General features: G+C 40.9%; 1 protein-coding gene across 1 annotated transcript in view; it reads left to right on the forward strand.

Moving 5' to 3' along the window:
- SMOC2 (SPARC related modular calcium binding 2) overlaps nucleotides 1-23,154 on the forward strand; it is a 277,834-nt gene that overhangs the window by 121,764 nt on the left and 132,916 nt on the right. Inside the window, exons 3-7 of the mRNA XM_083176295.1 lie at nucleotides 2,093-2,199; nucleotides 4,100-4,199; nucleotides 9,759-9,806; nucleotides 11,284-11,334; nucleotides 12,898-12,972. Of these exons, the coding sequence (XP_083032421.1) occupies nucleotides 2,093-2,199; nucleotides 4,100-4,199; nucleotides 9,759-9,806; nucleotides 11,284-11,334; nucleotides 12,898-12,972 (381 nt within the window). The remainder of the gene's footprint in view (nucleotides 1-2,092; nucleotides 2,200-4,099; nucleotides 4,200-9,758; nucleotides 9,807-11,283; nucleotides 11,335-12,897; nucleotides 12,973-23,154) is intronic.

The raw sequence follows: 23,154 nt of genomic DNA on the forward strand, positions 1-23,154 counted from the left end.
CCCTGGCGAGGACCCTAACACAGCTCCTGAATAGGTGAGACACCGTGGAAGGTGCGAGACGACACCTATCTGACGCGGGGCCAGGGGCGTAACAATACACACAAGATGACTCACTATGTAACAAGTGTAACAATACACACAAGATGACCCACTATGTAACAAGTGTAACAATACACACAAGATGACCCACTATGTAACAAGTGTAACAACACACACAAGATGACCCGCAAAAAACAATCCAGCAGAACCATATAAAGGAATACAACTTAGCTGGAAGTCGGACTGCAGCGGGCAAGGCTGGGAATAGGCAGACTGGAACCCACAGGAACAAGCAGGATACCAACGGCCGATGACTAGCAAGCAGCTCCAGGGACCGGGAACACTCAGGACACGGATGTCAGAACTATAACCGGCACTGAGTGAACCGGCGCCAGGGTTTAAGAAGAGGAAGCAGCCTGCTGATTGGTTCCAACCTCCCGCCCGGCCACCTGGCGTCCCCGTCGCCTAGGCAACCGGGGCGGGCGTTGCAGAAGCGGCTGGGAGCCTGATCCCAGGCCGTCCGTGACGTCAGACGCGGGATGCGCGCTGCTGACGCACCCGCGTCTGGTGATGCGGCGCTGACCAGTGACGCGGCGGCGTCTCGTGACGCGGCGGCGTCTCGGCCGCTTAGCAACAGCCGGGACGTCCTGCCGCGACTTCCCTGCGCCTGCGTCGAAGCTGAGCGCAGGGGATCTGACATTTGGTAAATTTCCATGTTGTAGTAGTGGCTATGGAAAGTCCTCCAATGGCCAATGGTCTTTTGGTTCATACATGGGTGTTTTACTGTGATTTACTCTGATTGTCATTCATATTTGAGCAAACTCTGCAGTGTTTTGTAAATTACTGAGCTGCATTTGACAGCTGAGAATGCAATCTCGAATCAACAGAAATAATAAATGTACCCCTTAGTCTGCATGTTGGCATGTTGACCATGCTAACATTCTGCTGTTGACATTTATCAATGCCAACATGGTGACCACCTATATAATATTCTGAACCAAAAAGTATGTGATACAAACATCACATAAAGTAGGTGGTCCCATTTTCTATTTAAAATACAGAAGTGCTGTTTTCTTTATTTTGTTGATTTGATGGAACCATTCTGAAAGCTACAGTCATATGGCTCAAACATAGATTTGTTCTTATTTTAGTTTAATCCTAGTTTTGGGAAGCCTCACTTTGTACAAGAATATCATGTTCCAAATTTAGGTTATGTTTTAAATCTGCAACTTTATTTAATGCAAAAACAATGTGTTACTTTGGCCTTTTTCTGTCCGAATAAATTAGAGCTTTTTTCATTTCCGAATGTTCAAATGTTGTTTGATGAAGCCAACATGCACACTGTGTTATTTCAGGATAATTAGGTTAAGTCTATTGCTACCTGGGTCAGTTGAGAATCTCATTTTTATAAATGCAAATATTTACATAATTGAAGAAGTTGAAGCTATGGCTTATGGAAACGATTTTGTTTTAATTAAATATTTGTAGAAAAAGTTACATTTATAGAATTCAATATGAACAATAGGATTGAAGAATCATTTACACCTGTTGTACAATAGTTACTGTATGTGTAAAGTAAAACATTATGTCTAAGCATAGTAACTTGAAATGGTTATACCCCTTTCACATTGCACTTTTAAACCGGTATATTGCCGTTTTTTCCCATTTTAAAACGTTTAAGGCTGCAATGTGAAAGTGCCAAAGTTGATTTACCGGTTAAAGATAACCGGTATTTCAACACGGTTAAAAAGCAGAGTCCTACACGTTTTAAAGCCGTTTTTTAGCCAGTGTGAATGGCTCTATTTCAATGGCTTGAAACGTGTCCCTTGGGGGTTAAACGGGTTGAATTTTGAATGGTATTAAATGATTTTTAAAACGGTTTTCACCTGCAATGTGAAAGGTCTCAAGGCTCAGACCCGTTTTAAAGTCCCATTTAAGAATACCGTGTCATTACCCATTTCTGCAATGTGAAAGCAGTATAAGGTTCTCAAGCTGAGTTTTTTTTTATTGTTGTATATTATGTCTAACTTTTTCCCATTGTTATTATTTTAAGATGTTTCCAGATGTGTTGCAGAGAGGAAATATACTCAAGAGCAAGCCCGCAAAGAATTCCAGCAAGTGTTTATCCCGGAGTGCAATGATGACGGTACATACAGTGAGGTTGGTCATTTTGATTTACTTTTAAATTGCGTGTGTCCTCTATTATAATAAGTCTGGAGTACTAATAGTTGAGTCGCACTATGATTCAAAATAAATACATTACAAATCATATCACCACACACTTAGACTTATTTGTAATTACAGTACTTGGTAGAGAGAGTACATGTTTTAGAAATTTGAGCGTTTAAAAGCTAGAATAAATACATCTGAGTTTATAACAGACTTAACAAAGAGCCAAATATGTTCAGCAGAGAACACCTTTGTCATATGCTGATTTTGGGTTATAGCACTGTATCAGTGTATTTATTTATGCTATTATATTACTGACACTTATTGCTTCCAATTATACATTTTTTAATCTACTTTTTAAGAGATGCTGGAAAAATATTTTGATATATTTGCAATTTAGAACCTTATATGACTAACTTACTTCTCATTAGCTCTATACAGGTAGCTCTTATGGAAGCTTATGTTAGCCGTGCATCATGCACAGAATGTGAAAGTGCTCATCAGTTTCCTAGGGCAGTGGGTGGAGTCTGTGCAATGCAGATGGATATTGGTCGCGTTGCTCCCGGGGCGCCATACTTATGCTGAAGTGTTTTGGAAGATGGCTCTATGCTCATGCCCATGTGCCATCTTTCCAAATATATCACCATAAAGGGACACACTCCGTGTGACTTATTGCCAACACAGTTATGAGAAAGGGTGCTACTGCATGTTGCTATACATGGGGCCGCTACATAACTTTAAGCACCCCAGAGAGTATTTAAAATGGATGATGTTTGTGAAGGGCACACAGGCCCTTGTTGTCCATGGAGGCCCACACCACAAACCCTGCACCCATTTTTGTCAGTACTTACTAAGTAAGAACATCAATGGGAAAATGTCCATTTTCCCAGAGACCTGCACATGCACAGTAGACTCTGGGACAAGCAAGGGTCCCCATTGACCCTAGTGAACAATGTTTACAGTGCTGGTGGCAATAGAGGAGGGGGCATAGACAGGCCTCCTCTCTGGAAGTGCCCTTGCTCAGTGCTATTAAATTGCCCTGCAAGCTATAGATATAATAATTGTCATCTTTACCCATATAACAGTCTGCTATACTTAATGTTGCTGCAAATTGTATGAATTTTACCATTATATATTGGAAATCTGCCAAACACACAAGTTTTTCATTTCTACTACCCCCAGCAAGTTATGTTTTGAGGATTTTCTTACTCGTGAAAAGCTAAATGAATCTTTTTGACCTCATCAGTAATTATCCTGTTCCCACAGAGGGAATTCCTCAAAACATGACCTACTGTATTCGGGGTATTTGTGGACCAGAGTTGAAAAACCCTGGATTAATGGATAACTATACGTAAGGTATATTTTCTGTTTCATTCACTGTTGCTTTTGTATAAAGTTTCTAGTGTAGAACTACTTATACAAAAAATAAGTAACTAGATAACTAGAAAATATATTATATATATATATATATATATATATATATATATATATATATATAAGCAAATCATTTGAAATGTTTTGTAAATCTATGAAACTTCCAGAATTAAGGATAATTATTATAATTGTAAATAATAATTATTTCTTCTTTGTGAATATTTTAAATGCTGCAATAATGACATTAGCTTCCATTAAGCAGTTCTTTTAACTAATTAGGGAAATCAGATTTCTAAAATCTACTTGTTTTTAAACATATGAATAAACAATATAAACCAAAGATAATACACTACATTTAGGTAGGCCAAGTCCCCTTTTTCATATTATTTTAGTGGAAGTCTCACAGCTGTCTGTCCATTAAATTACATTATTCAAAATGGCGCATTGGGTGAATATGTACAGTATATATATTTTTTGCATTATATAATAACTTCTTTATCATCTGTGATGTCTACAGGTGCAGTGCCATAGCTACACAGGATACTGCTGGTGTGTAACCCCCAATGGTCGTCCACTCAGTGGGACTGCAGTAGTACACAAAACTCCTCGCTGTCCAGGTAAAATTGTAAAATATAAATTTAAGCAATGTAGACAACTATTACAGCAGATCAGAAAAAAAGTTCTTAATGAAAAAAAAAAAACCTTGTAATTATATTACTTTCTCGTTTACTAAATTCCTGTCAATGGATTTATAACATAGGGGGTTATTCAGACCCAGTTCCGGCTCTACCACTAGGCAGCTTTAGGCAGCTGCCTAGGGCACCAGGATCTAGGGGGGTGCCACCAGGTCTGCCTATCAAAAAATAAAAGATGTCTGTGAGGATCCTTGTTGTACTTAATGCAGGCGGTTGCTGTGGAACCTCTACGACCTCACCTCCATACTTTCTCTTGAGGCATACTTCCCTATTTTTCTTCCCTCTCTTCCTGTACTCTGTTATGGGTGGTAAAGGGGAGGGTGCTGGGGGCCTCCAGAGAAAGCAAGAGTCTTGCCCACCTACCTAGGGGGCTGGGAGGACCACTCAATTTTGGGAGTCTCCCTGCTATTCCAGAATGTTAATCAAGTATGCACTAAGGGGTTGTAAAATGGTTAGTTGTGGCAGTATGGGGGGGGGGGGGGAGCGGCAGTAGGCTGGAGTTTTGCCTAGGGTGCTGAGAAGCCTTACACCGGCCCTGTTCAGACCTGATCACAAAGGATTGCTTTAGCTCTGACAGAGTGACTATTGGGTTCTTGGTTATCACCCTGACTAGGGCCCTTCTCCCCAGATCACTCAGTTTAGATGACTCTTGGAAGAGTCCAGGTGGTTCCGAACTTCTTCCATTTACAGTTGATGGAGGCCGCTGTCCTCATTGGGACCTTCAAAGTAGCAGATATTTTTCTGTACCCTTACCCAGATTTATGCCTCGAGACAATTTTGTCTCGAGACAATCCTGTTTTGGAGCTCTGAAATGCAATGTAGTGTGGGACCTTATATAGACAGGTGTCAAAATTATGTCCAATCAACTTAATTTACCACAAATCCAATACAATACAATTAAGCTGTAAGTACATCTCAAGTATGATCACTGGAAATAGGATGCACCTGAGCTAAGTTTTTAGCTTCATGGCAAAGGCTGTGAATACTAATGTACATGAGATTTCTTATTTTTTTATTTTTAATGCATTTGCAAAAATCTCCCAAAAACTTTTTCACATTGTCATTGTCAGGGGTATTGTGTGTACAATTTTGAGGGAAAAATAAATGTATTCAATTGTGAAATAACACAACAAAATGTGGAAAAATTGAAGCGCTGTTAATACTTTGCAGATGCACTGTATATAGCTGAAATTTAGTGTACTGCGGACAAAGTTGTCACTAAGCCAATCTTTTTCTAATCACGGCACCCTAGAGTATCAGAATTTTTCCACGGCACCCCTAGGGCCCAAAAAATATATATCAAATTAAGTAGATTGTGTTTATATGTGCTTCTTATGTTCAGTTATGTGGTAAAGGGAAGGATTTGGTTCTGATTGTACACATATTATGATTGGCAGCCACCAGCACTGGTTTTGTCCAGAATAATTGATCATAAAGAATTTGAATTGATCCTGGACAACCAACCCGAGGCACCCCTGCAAGTGTCCCGCGGCACCCCAGGGAGCCACGGCGCACAGTTTGGGAACCACTGCACTAAGCAATACCTCCTATATATAGTAGCTAGCCCAGCATCCCTAGGCAGAACAGAGCATTACATAGCTGTCTGCCAGGGGAAACATCGGGACCAGATTAACAATGAGGCGGATGAAGCATCATGTTGATGACCTGCCACCCAGCTGGCCACACAGGCAGCCATAAATCATAATTGCAAAAATAGTTTTTCTACTTTCTTCTGATCGCACTACCACTACTGCCGGGGGGTGGGGTTTGGTGATCGCACTACCGCTACAGGCAGCTATTTACCTAGCACTCAACAAAACACTATAATAATGTAAACCAAACGAAATTTCATCTTGAAATTTTTTTATTCAAGAGCAATTGAATTTAAAGTTTGGGTTCCTGGTCACCAAGTTTGAGAACCCCTGTTTTAAACAAATTATAGCTTAATAAAAAAAAAAGAGATAAACTGTGTTTTTATATTCTTTTTACCTGCTTTTATATTTGGGTATTTTGGGTATTTGGGTATTTTTGATCACATTATTGAAAATGGAAATTGTAACAACAATTCATGGGGGTTATTCAGACCTAATCGCTTTGCGATCTTCCCTGCCAGAGTGAAATCCCACCCTGTGCAAGGCTGTGAATTGCTTGCGGAAATCACGCCGCTCATCATACCATCCAGTGATTTTTCCGTTCTGTGCAGTCTGTGCGTAACTCAGAACCTACTCTGCCCATACCACAGAGACAGACTGATTGAAGCCGTAGCTGACTTTACATGCCCTCCCACAAAATGCCTGGGCACGCCTGCATTTTCCCTGATATTTCCAGAAAACAGCAGGTGTCCACCCTCAAACTCCAGCTTCCTGTCAATCAGTTTGCAAACAACTAGTGATCAGAAAAGATTCTAGATTTTTTTTTTTGCATAATGGTCTTGTGCATGCACGTACATCACGATCCATACACATGTGCAGTCTATCCCTAACCAGCCACCTTGTGAAATCGCAGGGCTGCGATCAAGTGTGAATAACCCCCATGGCTGCTCCATTTACCATTATCTTTCTCTTTTCTCTTTTGTACCTCTTCTCATTGCCCCTATTTCAGTGGTTTCAAATACAGTAAAGAATCTCTCTTGTTTTTTTTTTTTAAAGCACCTATAAATAAATTTTTTGGCCATAATAGTTTTCCACTTTTTTTAATTAAAAATTGACTTGAGAAATAATTGAAAAAATGTACTCAAACATTGCCCATATACAATTAAATTGTAAACAATAGATAATTCCAAGATTCCTATATTAAAACTCTTGGCAGTACTGTGAACGCACTGATACAAAATGAAGTCAGATGAAAAAGTGTGGTAACTTTAGATTTGTTGCAGGCAGCTATTTACCTAACGCTCAACAAAACACTATAATAATGTAAACCAAACGAAATTTCATCTTGAAAAAAATGTATTCAAGAGCAATTGAATTTGAAGTTTGTTTATTCTTCACAGACAAATGACAAAGAATAATTTTGAAAGCAGAAACATATAAGGAGAAATCCAAATTGGAATTTTACAATACAGAAAAAGCATTTATAATTAAGAGTGGGTGGATTTATATTTCATGCTTGATCATCTGTCATTTTCAAGGCTGAAAAAACAAATACTAAATATTACATTTATGCTGTGCAGTAGTACATGCATATCATCAGGGGTTAAAGTGAGGGGGAATGGAGTGAAACTGAGGGGTAGATGTATTAAGCAGTGATAAGGGAGGAGAAGTAATCAAATGCTTGGCACTTTATCACCAGCCAATCAGCTCCTAATTGTTAAGTTACAGACTAGGTTTAAAAAGGGACAGTTAGGAGCCGATTGGCCGGTGATCAAGTACCAAGCATTTTATCACTTCTTCCTTATCACTGCTTCATACATCTACAGCTCTGTTCCACCACCTCTAATGGTGAGGTGGAACATTTTAACCTCCACATTGGCCCTGCACAGTAATTCTCACAGAAAATAATTCTAGTTTGCCTAATGGGGGAGGGGTAATTAGATGGCATAGAGAAATTAGTTCCCCCACCTCTGCATGACCACGTTAAGCCCTGCATATCATACAGCAGATATGCAAGTGTCAGATAATTTAGACAATACAAATATGTGTAATCCAATGCTGCTGAGACACTGTATACCTTGAACTAAAATAAAATGACATAATAAGATAGAAATAAATAAAAGCATAAAACATTTGAGGTGCCTTAAGATGGTTCTAGGGCCACATGTCCAAACTGTGGCCCTCCAGCTGTTGGGAAACCATATATCCCAGCATGCCTTGCCATAGTTTGGGCATTCCCTAATAGCAAAACTGTGGGAAGGTGTGAGGGAAATTGTAGTTTCAAAACACCTGGAGGGCCGTAGTTTGGGCATGCCTGCTAGGGTATTTAGATATATTACTTGCATGGACATTAGGCAGTAAATTTTTTAGGAGCAAAAAAAAAAAAAAAGGGTTACTTTGCATATGGACAAATCATGTTGAAACATGTTTCATTGAAATGGTTTTAATATTATTTTGGTATACTAGCTACTTTTATGTATCTATCAGTAATGTTGTTTGCTTAGTCATTTTATATCTACATTTCAGTTAAAAAAAAATATGACTATGTATTACAATTAGGCATTATATGACAGAATTTATAAAATTGCGGCACACCAAACAAGATTTTAAAATTGGCAAGCACACCACCAGACCCCAAAGGGAAAAACACATTGGAACCCACAGAAAAACAAACAAACCATTGGCCCCAAATGAAAAATCAATCATGATGGTCCCCACAGATAACAACAAAAATGCATTGGCCCTCACATGAAAACAAGAAACCAGTGAATAACAGTTGAACTGGGGGTGGCTGTAAACTGGTGTTGACATCTCTAGTTCTGGTGGCACCCCTGAGAAAAGCTTAAGGCACACTAATGTGCCATGGCACAGTGGTTGAAAATACGAATACAATGTATGTTAAGGGTCTATTCAAAGTAATTGTTATTAGCGATGCACCACTAAATCCTGAATACAAAAGATTCATCCAAATACCATCTGAAAATAATCTCTATTTCTTACTACTGAAGTTAAAAAGGTGGTACAAAGGTGAATATTTTCAACAGTCTTCTGGAATTGATCATTTAAGGTGCTGCACATTATTATTGCAAGGAAATCAGGATTCAGATTTCATTAGTCTAATCCTAAATCTTGCTAAACTTTCTTAGGACTTAGCGGAATTGATGATTTTGTGAATCTACACATACACATAATAGTTACAGCACCAACCCCCTAATGTAATATGTAATTGTCTTGGATATACCATAATAACAAATACTGTACTGTAAATATAAGCTATAGATTTTGGTGCTAGAGTGGAACTCTTACAATACTGGTTCAAATGATCCAATAGAGTAGGTATTAAACGTTAATGCAAACTCTATTTTAAAATGATAAACTAAAGGATTAGACAAAAAAAGCAAAATATTAAAATACAGAAATATATGGAAAAAAAATGTATAGAATTAACCTTTATTGGTCACATTGCCTTTTTACTTCAAAAGAAAATATTTTTCCTTGTGGCTGCAGTACTCCAGTTTCACCACCAGATACTGTAGTAGTAGTTGGTCTGATGTTACCAAATGGCTACAATGTCTGAATTTCAACAGATTTAAAGCAAGATGACATAAAAAAAACCCTGCTATAGTTGTAGCCATTTGGCAACACGATCGATAAAGGGTTAAGAACAATGCTGCTATAAATAGTATGTAAATATTATTGCTTTAGTATACTGCATGTTATACACCACTGAAAGGAAGTTACAAGGCAGTCATTTTATTTTAATGAGTTTTCTCGAATATGATGAGTTATATACCTTACAAAATATCTATCAATAAACACCTGACAATATTCAAATTATATATTTTAAAATTAACAAACAGAGACTTTAACCCTAATTGTCTATGTTTAGGATCAATAACAGAAAAGCATCCCCAGAGAGAAGGGGCTGGAAAAGCAGGTAAAACCTTGTAAAGATTATTTTTGTTATTTGTGTCATTGTAACATTTGAATAATAATATATATTTTTAATAATGTGTCATTAATATTTTATACCAATGGTGGTAACCTTTGATAAGTATAAAACTTGGAGCGATAAACTAATCAGTTTCTGCCATTTCAGAAACCGTGAGAGTCTGTAATTCACTATATCTCTTTCCAATGCTTGCTACATCTTCCCCCATATTGTTCAATAGAGCATTTCATCATGACTAATTACATCAATTACTACTTCCTAATAAGGACAGAGAGGCAGGGCCAGAACCGAGGGGTTGAAGACAAGAGTGACAAGGGACAGGGCTGAGACAATGGTGCTATGACAGAGGTGATGGTGTCACTCTGCATACAGCATAGAATTTTAATCAGCATTATCTGCTTATGCATTTTATTCACATATCGATGTGAAAAAGACACATTTTCGTAAAAAAAAAAAAAAGACACCCAGCGCTCACTGATATGCACAGTAGCTGATGGTTTTCAAGTGTCCTGTGTGCTGCAACTCAACGTATGGAGGCTAGATAGGAAGAACGCTCCTATATATGACATAACCTAGTTCTTTCACATCTAATATGCTCCTTCTAGATGTACTGTAGTTGTGACAATTCTTCCCATCATCATAGAGCTGGATGGATAGGTCATTTTAAAATAAGCCTCCATCTACTGCCTTGTCAGAGTATTCGTCTTAGTCCCACCTGTTTTTTGTGGAACCAGGGCAATGCCTGTTTATTCCATTGTAGTAGGATCAGTGAAGGTAATAACAAAATGTACAGCCTAGGTGGGTCTCCTCATGTTTTGTACAATGTTATGGATGACGATCCATGACGATAATGCCTGTCCCCCTTCAATGGTGTTGGTAGAGTCAAAGTAGAAGGAACACTAGCAGGATCTTTTTGTACAACTGAGATTAGAAGGTGTTACTTTTCACTAACTCCAGAGGAGGCACCTGTGCTATCTTCATAACTACCAATCCATGAAAAGATGTGTTACATGCATATTGGTCAATGTGACCACTGAACTGTTATTAAATAAAGAACACATTAAACAGCCAGTATAAAAAAAAAAATCTAAATGTCAACCAATAAAATAAGTAATTACTGGAGATCTTGATTGATGATTGTGATTCTATTCCACAAAACTTAAACTGTCATTGTTTAGAAAGATGTGATTGTCCCCACTAGTGGTCAGCTTGAAACCATATATGGCTGGCTAAAGCAGGTTTTGATCCTAAGTGTCAGAGCTAGTCTTTTTGTGATATGTTGTTTCATTGGCAGGGCTGGGCACTGGGCAGGACTCTTTATGAAACATATCTTAATAAAAATGCGCTGTACTGCTATCAGCTACTAACAGTGGAATATTCCCAGTAATAAATTAAATGAAATGCATACAACACGTACAGCTTTCAGAATCCTAACAAGGTTATTTTTTTTTGGTCATTGTAGATGATGTTTCTGTTCCATCACTAGAAACACAGCCTCAAGGAGATGAAGAAGGTTTGGATCTATATATTTTTTAATTTATTTTTATTTTGGAGATAGTATAATTGATGAACATTTACTTTTATACTGATATTTTGTTATCCTTTATTTATACGGTGCCACAAGTTTTCCACAGTGCCCAATTACAGAGTACACAAATGAATAAGCAAAACAGTGAATTACCGTTGAATGCAATAGAGGACAGATGAACATCTAAAAGAGGATGGTCAGACAGGGGGGGGGGATTGTAAGTGCTGAGGAGTCCAGGCAGTCAAAATGAGACATTAAATTTGCAGAATTAATCATTATTATTACTATTACCGTATATGCCGGTGTATAAGATGACGGGGCGTATAAGACGACCCCCCAACATTTCCACTCAAAATATAGAGTTTGTTACATACTCGCCATATAAGACTACCCCCTCTTCCGCACACTTTCCACACACCAAATAAAACACACATTATACATTATGCAACACAACATATTCCCCATTACACAATATGCCACACACGGTAATGCCCCTTACATATTATGCCACATAAGTGCTGCTTACCTACATGCTCATTACTAGGGTTTTCTTGCTCGATGCCAGGGGTTTCTTGCTCTGTGCCAGGGGTTTCTTGCTCTGTGCCAAACACTGTGCAGCAGACACCATGAAGTTGACAGGCTGCGGTGACCCTACTGATGGGTTATTGTAGTGGCCTGGGGGGGGGGAGTTGGCACCCTGCCCCCCAGCCCAGCCCAGCCCGCCATTACTGCTGTCTGTCCCTGCCTGCAGCTTTGCTATAAGAGACTGCCGGGCAGAGCGATGCAAACCTGGCTGTCTTTATTATCTATCCCTACCCGCGACTATGCAGCACGGAGCGGCTATTTAAAATGACGCGCCGGGCCCGGCTTACGGTGTAGCAGCCAATCAAGGCAAGCAGCTCTGATTGGCTCGAGAGACACGAGCTGCCTGATTGGCTGCCGGGCCCGGCGCATCATTTTAAATAGCCACGCCGTGCTGCATAGTCGCGGGTAGGGTTAGATAATAAAGACACCCAGGTTTGCATCGCTCTGCCCGGCAGTCTCTTATAGCAAAGCTGCAGGCAGGGACACTGACACAGGGGGGCAAGGTGACCGGACGGAGGCGGAACCGTTCCGCCCCGTTCCGGGCTCACTTTAACCCCTGATCCCAAAGTGCACCCGGCGTATAAGACGACCCCCCACTTGGAGGCATTTTTTTCTGGGGGAAAAAGTTGTCTTATACGCCGGAAAATACGGTATATATGTATGTTAACAGACAAGACACAAAAAAATTAGTGTGGGCCAGGCTTGGTTTAGGCGAATCATATGGTTTTTCTATAATCCCCTACAGGACCATGAATAGCAGATGGGGTGTGCCAGGCCACTTTAGTAATGGTAAAGGAAGCTGGAACTAGTATACTTTCTCCATGCTGGCTAGTTTTCATTTTTATTCTAGGACAGTTAAGTTGGTTTACATTTAGGGAGACATTATATATAATGGCAAGATGTTAATATTCAGTTAGATAAAACTTATGCGAAAAGGCAATTACAGTGCTCTTGTTCTTTTAGATTTTGCATCTCGCTATCCAACTCTATGGACAGAGCAAGTCAAGAGCAGGCAAAACAGAACCCACAGAAATTCAGGTAAGTTATATTACTAACATATGTACTGTATATGTATGGGTAATGTAGCGTGAAATATATATTGGCAATGTTAAAGTAGAGACCAGTAGAAAGAAGGCATTTCGTTGTTTTAGATGGTATGTTATGGACCTTGGTATGCAACTCTATTTGCCTATAATGTGCAACAGTATAACAATGCATATATCTGTGAATAATTAGCAATACAATACATTTTTTTCTATCCATGCAAATGTAATTCCATACACCGTGAGTGCGTTTTCAATATATGACATGTATTTTAGTATTTCGGTAATTGATGCTTATGTAGCATAATTTTCTGGCAGTAGGAATACTTAGAACAATGGTCCTTATTCCGGTTCACTCGCAAAGGCAAATTCCTTCTCAAATGGACAAAACCATGTGTACCGCAGGTAGGTAACTTGTGCAGAGAGAATTATGTTTTGGTTGGGTTTTACTTGAAAGTGAGATCTATATTGCAATAATAATAATATTGTAAAAATAAAGCAGTCAGTATTTTCCTTGCACAGAAACAAAATAATTCACCTAAATCTAACTCTCTCTGCACCTGTTACATCTGCCCCCCCCCCCGCAGTGCACGTGGTTTTTACCATTTTTCAAATGAATCGGAATAAACCCCAATATGTAGCCAATCAGACTATTGCAGTAGCAGTCTGTTTTATATAGATTAATGTGCCTGATTTGTGCTGAGCACTGTCCAGTCCATTTGTGTGATTCTGTTTATGTAAGTGAAGATTGTGTTGTGTACGGGAGTGATGATGGTTTGGCTCTTATTTTCTACAAAATTTCAAATATGTTTTGTCGAAATTAAGTATCAGAGCCATTTGTTATAATAGTAAGGCAGGAGACAACACAAGTATACTGTATATTGCTTACCTTACAGTCCATTCTTTTTTATGGGGACCAAAATTTATCAAGCTCTGAATATACTACATTTCAAAGTTTGACAGCAGGAACCTTGGCCATCTTCAGGAGGGAAGGAGGTCCAGGATTGCAAAAAGGGATCCAATTGATTCCTCTGCCCTTGTTTTGAACCACTGGTGTAGAGTGAAATACAATAGATTTCTTCTTCATGTTCCTATTTAACCAGTTGCCCAGAAGGGATGTACTGTAAGTGGCCATTGTGTAAAGTTAACGGTGGTAGTAATTGAGGTGGTGGGCAGAACCCTCAGCCGAAACCACTGTTTAGAATGGCCACAGTGCACCCTACACTATCTCTATTGACCCCCATGGACAGATGACTGTAATCTGCTGAGAGCTAGGCTTCACCTATAATCGCTGCGTCCGAAGGAGCGAGTTAGGCCCACTCCAACCCCGATGCAACCAGGTCTTGAGTGGTGACAAGGTTACAGTGATCGTCAAAAGCAGCAACAAGAGGAGATCTAGCTAACAGGCCCTACCTGGGAAAAACACCCTGCCTAATGGCACCAGGCCAAAGACGGGGAGTGCGACCTAGTTGCAGAAACCAGGTACAAATGGACCGGGGTGCCTCCAAAAAAGGCAGACACCAATAAATGAAGATGGCAAATAATAACAACCGGTACCCCAGAACGAGAACCCAAAAGATATAGTACGCCTCTCCAACCTGAGAGGACTGAACCAAGATACCTTATACAGAAGGCGAACAACAAAATAATTTGACAGCTTGACAGATTATTTACAAAAAAGAAAGAACAGAACCAGGCTCCACTGGAGCACTCACGTGACATTCAATTGGCACAGCAGGACCAAGGAACTTCCAGCAGCTCAGGATGGGAATGAGCAGACAGAGAAGGACTGACAGGATGAAGGAATGCCAAGACACAGACCAAGACTGCAGTGAGGCTAGGAAAACACTGCCAAAGCAATATCACCGGCAGGGCTAAGCTAGGCCAAATCCCTTAAAAGAGATTCCCTGGCCAATCAGCCCCCGCCGTGAGACCAGCCTCCTGTGACAGTAATTATCCTCAGGTGGCAGAGCACGCATCGCTCGGCGTTCCCCTGGCGCTAAGCGACCGCCGGGTGATGCTGAGAGGCTGCCTGGTTCTGTGTCCCCCGGCAATGTGGAAGTGATGTCTCCCGGCCGGGCTGATGTGACGCGACGGGAGCCAGTGTCCCCTGGCAGAAGTGTCCGGGCAGCCCAACTCCGGGCGCCTGCACTTCGCTGCGTCAGGGCCGCAGCAGCAGCAGAGTCAGTGCTGCTGACACATTGTGTGGTGTGGGAACAGAAAAACTTCATGCATTGCTCCCTGCCCTTCATGCTCTCACAGGAGTTTACAGAAAGACCAGTATGTGATAGACTTTCAGAATATATTTAAGAAAAGCATGTTTTGCTATTTTCTAACATTACAGTTTCTCCTGAGTTAATCCCAAAGAATATTTGTCATTTTATACTATCAGCCAAAATGAAACACAAACCAAACCTTAATAAAAAAAGATCTGTACTATATCTAGATGATCAACCTTAAGTGCATGATGTTCCGTAGCTTTATATGCACTCTTTGGAATTATAAAACAGGTTTTATGACAAATAACAGATAATAATTATGTTCCAGACTCCCTCCTAAAATATATTACTTAGTGTCTTCAGAATTCTAGTACTTTGCGCAACTGTCTCTAATCGCCAAACCTTTCAAACTAGATTTCTTGATAAAGTTACAAAGCTGAGATTTCAAATGAAACATAAATGGTCTCTAATTTTGTTATTACATGAAGGCCCTGTTCAGCCTCATAAATCAAAAATACTAACAGCTTGACAGAAACATATCTCCATTTTCTGTTTGTTTTAGGGATGCCAAATTCAGGGTAATATCAAAACCCAACCTTAAAGCCAAAATTACAACATATCCATTGTTAAGGATGAAAGGAGATGCAAACTGTAAATACTGTAGAGATCAAACAAATTGTCTATTTTACTCTGACTGTTGTTTTTTTTTTTTTTTTTAAACATATGACTCATGTAACTATAGATTGCTTTTGCTGATAAAAAAAATTACGGCATGATTTCCTAGTCTTTCCAGTTATCTATTTTATTGTTAAGCCACTTATCATGATTTTATTTTAAGTAAAACAGATTTAGAAAGCTGATGCCTTGTACTATATATATTTTTATGTGTGTGTATAAGTATAAAATCTAAGATCTTAATAATAGTAAATAGGTTGAGTCTTAGAAGATAATAAATAGTATCTGATTGGTTGCCCATAGCAACATCCCATGTGAAATAGAACTTCCATCTTAGTACATTTTTCCCTAGGAGTCAAATGACAGTGAAATGGCCGACATGGACTTAGTTAGACTGGGTCAAGAGGCCAACAGGGCACAATGGTTGACACAGAAAAAGATGACGCATGGTTGTTCCTGATTTTTAGGGGTTAGGTTTAAGACTAGTGTTAGACACTAAGTGAAGGGTTAGGGTTAGGCTATGGAAGGTGACTTTTAGGCACTAAGAGGTTAGCGTTAAGCACAAGAGAGATGATTAGACAGCAGGAGAGAGGTTAGGGTTAGGCTAGTGGTGCCCAAACTGTTTGCCATGGCACCCTGGGGTACCTTGTGAGACTTGTAGTGGTGCCTCAGGTTGGAGGTCAAGAACCAACTAAAATTATTTATGATAAATGTCATAGACAGAGCCATTGTTTGTGACTTCCAATTGTAAACTATGTAGAAAACCAGAAGAGTCTCTCACCATATAACTGAGTCTAATGTGGGGTACACACCAGGAGGACCCACTCATGATGCACATCGTGAGCGGGTCATCAGTGTTTCTTCCGACCCGCTCACGATGACACGGGGGGGGGCACGACCCGCTCACGATGTGCATTGTGAGCGGGTCCAATCCCATGGCGACCCGCACCCGGGAGAATGGTCGTTCTTCAGATCCTACCTGCAGCAGGTAGGATCTGAAGAACGACCGACCCGCAGGACCGCGCATCGGATCGGTATGGGTCCACACCAGGGCAGAAAAGGGCCCAATTACCACGCAATCTATATCCAATCGGTCGGAATTGGATCTAGATTGATGGGATCAGACCCTTGTCGTCCTGGTGTGTACCCAGCATTAGGATGAGATATAAGCACAATTTACTATATATTTTTTAAAAATCTCAATAAGAAACATTTGGCCTAGGGTTACCATGAAAAACTGTCATATTCTATAGTCTGCTGTGGCTCAAAAAGTTTGGTCCTCAATATACAATATACAAACAGAGGGTCCTCAATATACTCTGTTAGAGTGACCCACCAGAGGGTCCTCAATATACAATATACAATAAGGCGGCACTCCACAAAATCTGTGGAGTGCCGCCTTATTCCGATGGGCTCTGCCATAAGCCCTTCTCTCTCTCTCTCTCTCTCTCTCTCTCTCCTTGGTCTTCTCTCTCTCTCTCTCTCTCTCTCTCTCTATATATATATATATATATATATATATATATATATATAAAAGGTGTGTTAAGGTGAGTTAGTTTGTTGTAGTGAGTGCTGGGCCCCCTGTGTTTGTATTTACTAGAGTGTGTGGTCACAGGCCAATGCACCCCATCCTGGGAAGTGGGTGCTGTTTGCCTTGGTACTTCTGTATTTATATATTTGGGTTGATTTTTTAATTAACCTCTGTTACTGTGATCATAGCTTTCTCATGCACCCTAGATAAGCTCATTTACCTGAAACCTGTGACAGCTGCCCCTTTAATACTAATTCAGGTGCTGTGTTTGGGATGGTCTCACCTTTAAAAGCCATACGGTACTTGGCAGTTGAGCTTTAACCCAGGAAAATAACACATGTTCATTGTAGCTATGATGTGCAAACAGTTGCCAGGTTCCCATGAAAACCAGTTGTTAGTGTAGGACTTGCAGTGAAATTGGGTCCCTTGGCGATGGGCTGCAAGCTTAAATGCATTGATCAATTCATGAACTAAAACCCATTATTTATTTAATTGATTATTTGAATGTTAAGGTGAGTTAGTTTGTTGTAGTGAGTGCTGGGCCCCCTGTGTTTGTATTTAGTAGAGTGTGTGGTCACAGGCCAATGCACCCCATCCTGGGAAGTGGGTGCTGTTTGCAGGCCATTCTTAAGCTGGGTACACATATGTACAATTTCATTTTTCTTGCGACCGTTCGTTCGACCGAATACACGTTCGACCGTCCAAAACATACGACCGTTCTGCGCGTACACATATGTACAATTTTACTTGTGACGTCCGATGTACTCCCGTCCAAACAATCGCAAGAAGAAGTATATGAGAGACCCTGTAACCCTTTGCCTGCTGTTTTAACTAATGTGTGTTTAATGCCTCACTGCCCAACACTTTAGAGGCATCACTTTAAGACATTAATCAATGTTGAAGTTTTAATAGAGTGTGCTGGAAGCTCTTTGCAGGGCACCATAACACACTATTAAAACTTCAACATTGATTAATGTCTTAAAGTGATGCCTCTAAAGTGTTGGGCAGTGAGGCATTAAACACACATTAGTTAAAACAGCAGGCAAAGGGTTACAGGGTCTCTCATAATGCAGCATACCACCGTGCTTTGTCAAACTGTCAAGCATATCGATCGAACATGCGTACACACTTCACTTTTGTTCCGATATGGAGCCGTCCTGTCGGATGAAATATTAAGCAGCAAAGAACCTTCGACCGACCGACCGTGGACGGCCAAGAGCGTTTTTGGCCGTTTATCGATCGCACAGCAGCAATTGGGACAGCGTACACACCTATACAATCGAACGGCCGTTTGCCCCCAGATTGGAAGAACGGCCCGACGATTGTATATATGTGTACCTAGCTTTAGGAATGGCGAGTGTGTTGGTACTTCTGTATATATATATACAGGGCTATTTTTCAGCAGGCTCCAGCAGGAACTGAGCCCCTTATTCTAGTTCACTCTTTCTGACAAAATATTTCTTAGATGGACAAAACCATGTGCACTGCAGGTGAGGCAGGTGTTACTTGTGAAGAGATAATTAGATTTGGGTGGGGTTTTACACCTGCCTCACCTGCAGTGCACATGGTTTTGTCCATCTAAGAAATATTTATATACATATATATACAGTCCAAAGACCTAGAGTATAGGACAATAACGGCACTCAGAGAATTTTCAACTTTTGAAAAACTTGTATTAAGGTACAAACAGCGGGTAAATGTTTACCCGCTGTGTGTACCTTAATACAAGTTTTTCAAAAGTTTAAAAAATTCTCAGAGTGCCGTTATTGTCCTATACCCTAGGACTTTGGACTGTGCATATTGTTTTCTGGCACCGTAGTATATCGCTTGGTTTGTTTGGAGTGCCGGCATTCTTGGATTGTTTTTTCTATCACCTTGACAAAGGGGCACCCGTGCCCGAAACGTTGGTGTCTTGTTACCCTGAATAGAATTTTCTAAAATAAATCCTTGGAGTGCCGCCTATTTATTTCCTATATTACCCTTACCTCACGGAAGGCACCAAGGTGAGGGGAGAGTGCCGGACAGCACGATAGACTGTATATATATATATATATATATATATATATATATATATATATATATAATCCAAAGAGCAATCGCACCCACTGACAAAAATATATTGTGGACTGTGCTGGGAGATGATTATGCAGAGGTATCTTTCCTATAGCAATCCAGCAGGACTTCAGGAAACACCCGCACCAGTCAAGATAGAATCCAAGATAAATGCTTTTAAAATGGCATATTTATTCAGCTCAAGCTCGCATCAACCAGAGCTATGTAAAGAGCATTTTCAGACACCCAACAGGCAATAACGTGTGAGATACATTACAAGTCTCCTCGACGGCCGTTTCGGTGCAAAGCGGCACCTTTCTCAAGAGGGGTCATACACAATATGCTGGCCAGAGCCCAAATATAAAGGTTGTACATGCCTTACTCACCTGTAAACAATCGTGATTACCGGAGGACACGTCATCCTGAAGTCCCAGCCTGCCATTGCCGCCATGCATTCAGAACACAGCGCCGCCCGATACCGGAAGTAACGTCGGCGTTGTGGAACCAATATGCTGGGCGCGCCGGCGGGGGGACCAAAACAAGGTTCCTATGTCCCCGGAAGTATCCGAGAGCGCACAGGTGATTACCATGGTGACATGATGCACAAAGTGACGTGCATAATATCACAAACAGAAAACCAAAACAAACAGTGTATAAATAAACAACATTACAGCGATCAAAGCTCATATGATAGAAGAGAGCATCCTTCCACATCAAGATAGCAAAAACATGAATATACAAATAAATGTTGTGTGTCAACACGATCGCCATGTAGACATAGCCATCCCGCTGACACAATTAAATAGGCATCAGAAGCGGTGCACATATCAATAAACAACCGGGCAATCAATTCACCTAATAAATGGTGAGAAAGAAAATTCTTCATTTAAACCTAACGGGCGCATACAGTTAAGCTCATGAATCCAATAGCATTCTTTTTTCATGAGCAGTCCGTGCCTATCACCACCTCTCATCAATGGGGGTACATGTTCCAATGGCATAAATGCAAAATCTTTAATGGAATGTCCATGGTTGACAAAATGTCTCGCCACCGGGGGCGTACTGGCCTCAATTTTCTGGTAGGCCTTGTTAATGGAGGACCTGTGGACACCAATCCTCTCCTTTAACATACGCATAGTCTTGCCCACGTAAAGCTTGTTGCATAGGCACCTGATGAGATAGACAACATATTTTGTTTCACAGTCCATGGAATGCTTTAACATGTATCTCTTGCCTGTGCCTGGGTGTGTAAAGGAGTCTGTGTGGATGATATGTCGACATAGTTTACACAGCCTGAGCATTTGTGTGAGCCAGCAGCCCTAGCCAGCCAGTTTTTTGTCTGGTCTACTTTTGGACTGATGTCCGAGTAGGTTAGTTGCTGCTTCAGGTTTTGGCTGCGTTTAAAACAGAACAGAGGAGGACTTTGACACACATTCCCCATTACGGGGTCAGTCCGCAAAATGTGCCAATGTTTCAGGATGGAGTCTTTAATCACTTTAGAGGCCACTGAATATGTAGTTACAAAGTGAAGCCTCTGCTCCTTCTCCTCCCTAGGCGTAGGGGACAACAATTCACTCCTCTGTAGGCTCATACATTTAGCTCTAGCCTCCTCGACTTCCTTGTGGTCATACTGACGTGCAAGAAATTGTTGACACATGTCGTCAAGAATATCACCAAGTTTTGCAGGATTCGATGTTATGCGCACTGCTCTCAGGAGTTGCGAGTACGGCAACCCGCGCTTTAGTGGCTGTGGGTGAAAGCTGCTTGCCAATTCCGGGCAAAATTAGATTTACATCTACCATTAGTCATGACAGGCTCCATTTTCTGGACGTGCTTATTACTATTTCCAATGGCAAGTTTGAAACTTCGTTGTTTAAAAAACCCACTGACAAAAATACGCTTTTGTTGGCAAGCAGCTTTCACTCACAGCCACTAAAGCGCGGGTTGCCGTACTCACAACTCCTGAGAGCAGTGCGCATAACATCGAATCCTGCAAAACTTGGTGATATTCTTGACGACATGTGTCAACAATTTCTTGCACGTCAGTATGACCACAAGGAAGTCGAGGAGGCTAGAGCTAAATGTATGAGCCTACAGAGGAGTGAATTGTTGTCCCCTAAGCCTAGGGAGGAGAAGGAGCAGAGGCTTCACTTTGTAACTACATATTCAGTGGCCTCTAAAGTGATTAAAGACTCCATCCTGAAACATTGGCACATTTTGCGGACTGACCCCGTAATGGGGAATGTGTGTCAAAGTCCTCCTCTGTTCTGTTTTAAACGCAGCCAAAACCTGAAGCAGCAACTAACCTACTCGGACATCAGTCCAAAAGTAGACCAGACAAAAAACTGGCCGTCTAGGGCTGCTGGCTCACACAAATGCTCAGGCTGTGTGAACTGTCGACATATCATCCACACAGACTCCTTTACACACCCAGGCACAGGCAAGAGATACATGTTACACCATTCCATGGACTGTGAAACAAAATATGTTGTCTATCTCATCAGGTGCCCATGCAACAAGCTTTACGTGGGCAAGACTATGCGTATGTTAAAGGAGAGGATTGGTGTCCACAGGTCCTCCATTAACAAGGCCTACCAGAAGATTGAGGCCAGTACGCCCCCGGTGGCGAGACATTTTGTCAACCATGGACATTCCATTAAAGATTTTGCATTTATGCCATTGGAACATGTACCCCCATTGAGGAGAGGTGGTGATAGGCACGGACTGCTCATGAAAAAAGAATGCTATTGGATTCATGAGCTTAACTGTATGCGCCCGTTAGGTTTAAATGAAGAATTTTCTTTCTCACCATTTATTAGGTGAATTGATTGCCCGGTTGTTTATTGATATGTGCACCGCTTCTGATGCCTATTTAATTGTGTCAGCGGGATGGCTATGTCTACATGGCGATCGTGTTGACACACAACATTTATTTGTATATTCATGTTTTTGCTATCTTGATGTGGAAGGATGCTCTCTTCTATCATATGAGCTTTGATCTCTGTAATGTTGTTTATTTATACACTGTTTGTTTTGGTTTTCTGTTTGTGATATTATGCACGTCACTTTGTGCATCATGTCACCATGGTAATCACCTGTGCGCTCTCGGATACTTCCGGGGACATAGGAACCTTGTTTTGGTCCCCCCGCCGGCATATTGGTTCCACAACGCCGCCGTTACTTCCGTATCGGGCGGCGCTGTGTTCTGAATGCATGGCGGCAATGGTAGGCTGGGACTACAGGATGACGTGTCCTCCGGTAATCACGATTGTTTACAGGTGAGTAAGGCATGTACAACCTTTATATTTGGGCTCTGGCCAGCATATTGTGTATGACCCCTCTTGAGAAAGGTGCCGCTTTGCACCGAAACGGCCGTCGAGGAGACTTGTAATGTATCTCACACGTTATTGCCTGTTGGGTGTCTGAAAATGCTCTTTACATAGCTCTGGTTGATGCGAGCTTGAGCTGAATAAATATGCCATTTTAAAAGCATTTATCTTGGATTCTATCTTGACTGGTGCGGGTGTTTCCTGAAGTCCTGCTGGATTGCTATAGGAAAGATACCTCTATATATATATATATATATATATATATATATATATATATATATATATATATAGAGAGAGAGAGAGAGAGAGAGAGAGAGAGAGAGAGGAGATCTAGGGCTTATGGCAGAGCCCGTCGGAATAAGGCGGCACTG

Source organism: Crinia signifera, chromosome 3 (assembly GCF_055691185.1).
Source record: "Crinia signifera chromosome 3, ASM5569118v1, whole genome shotgun sequence".
NCBI lineage: Eukaryota > Metazoa > Chordata > Amphibia > Anura > Myobatrachidae > Crinia > Crinia signifera.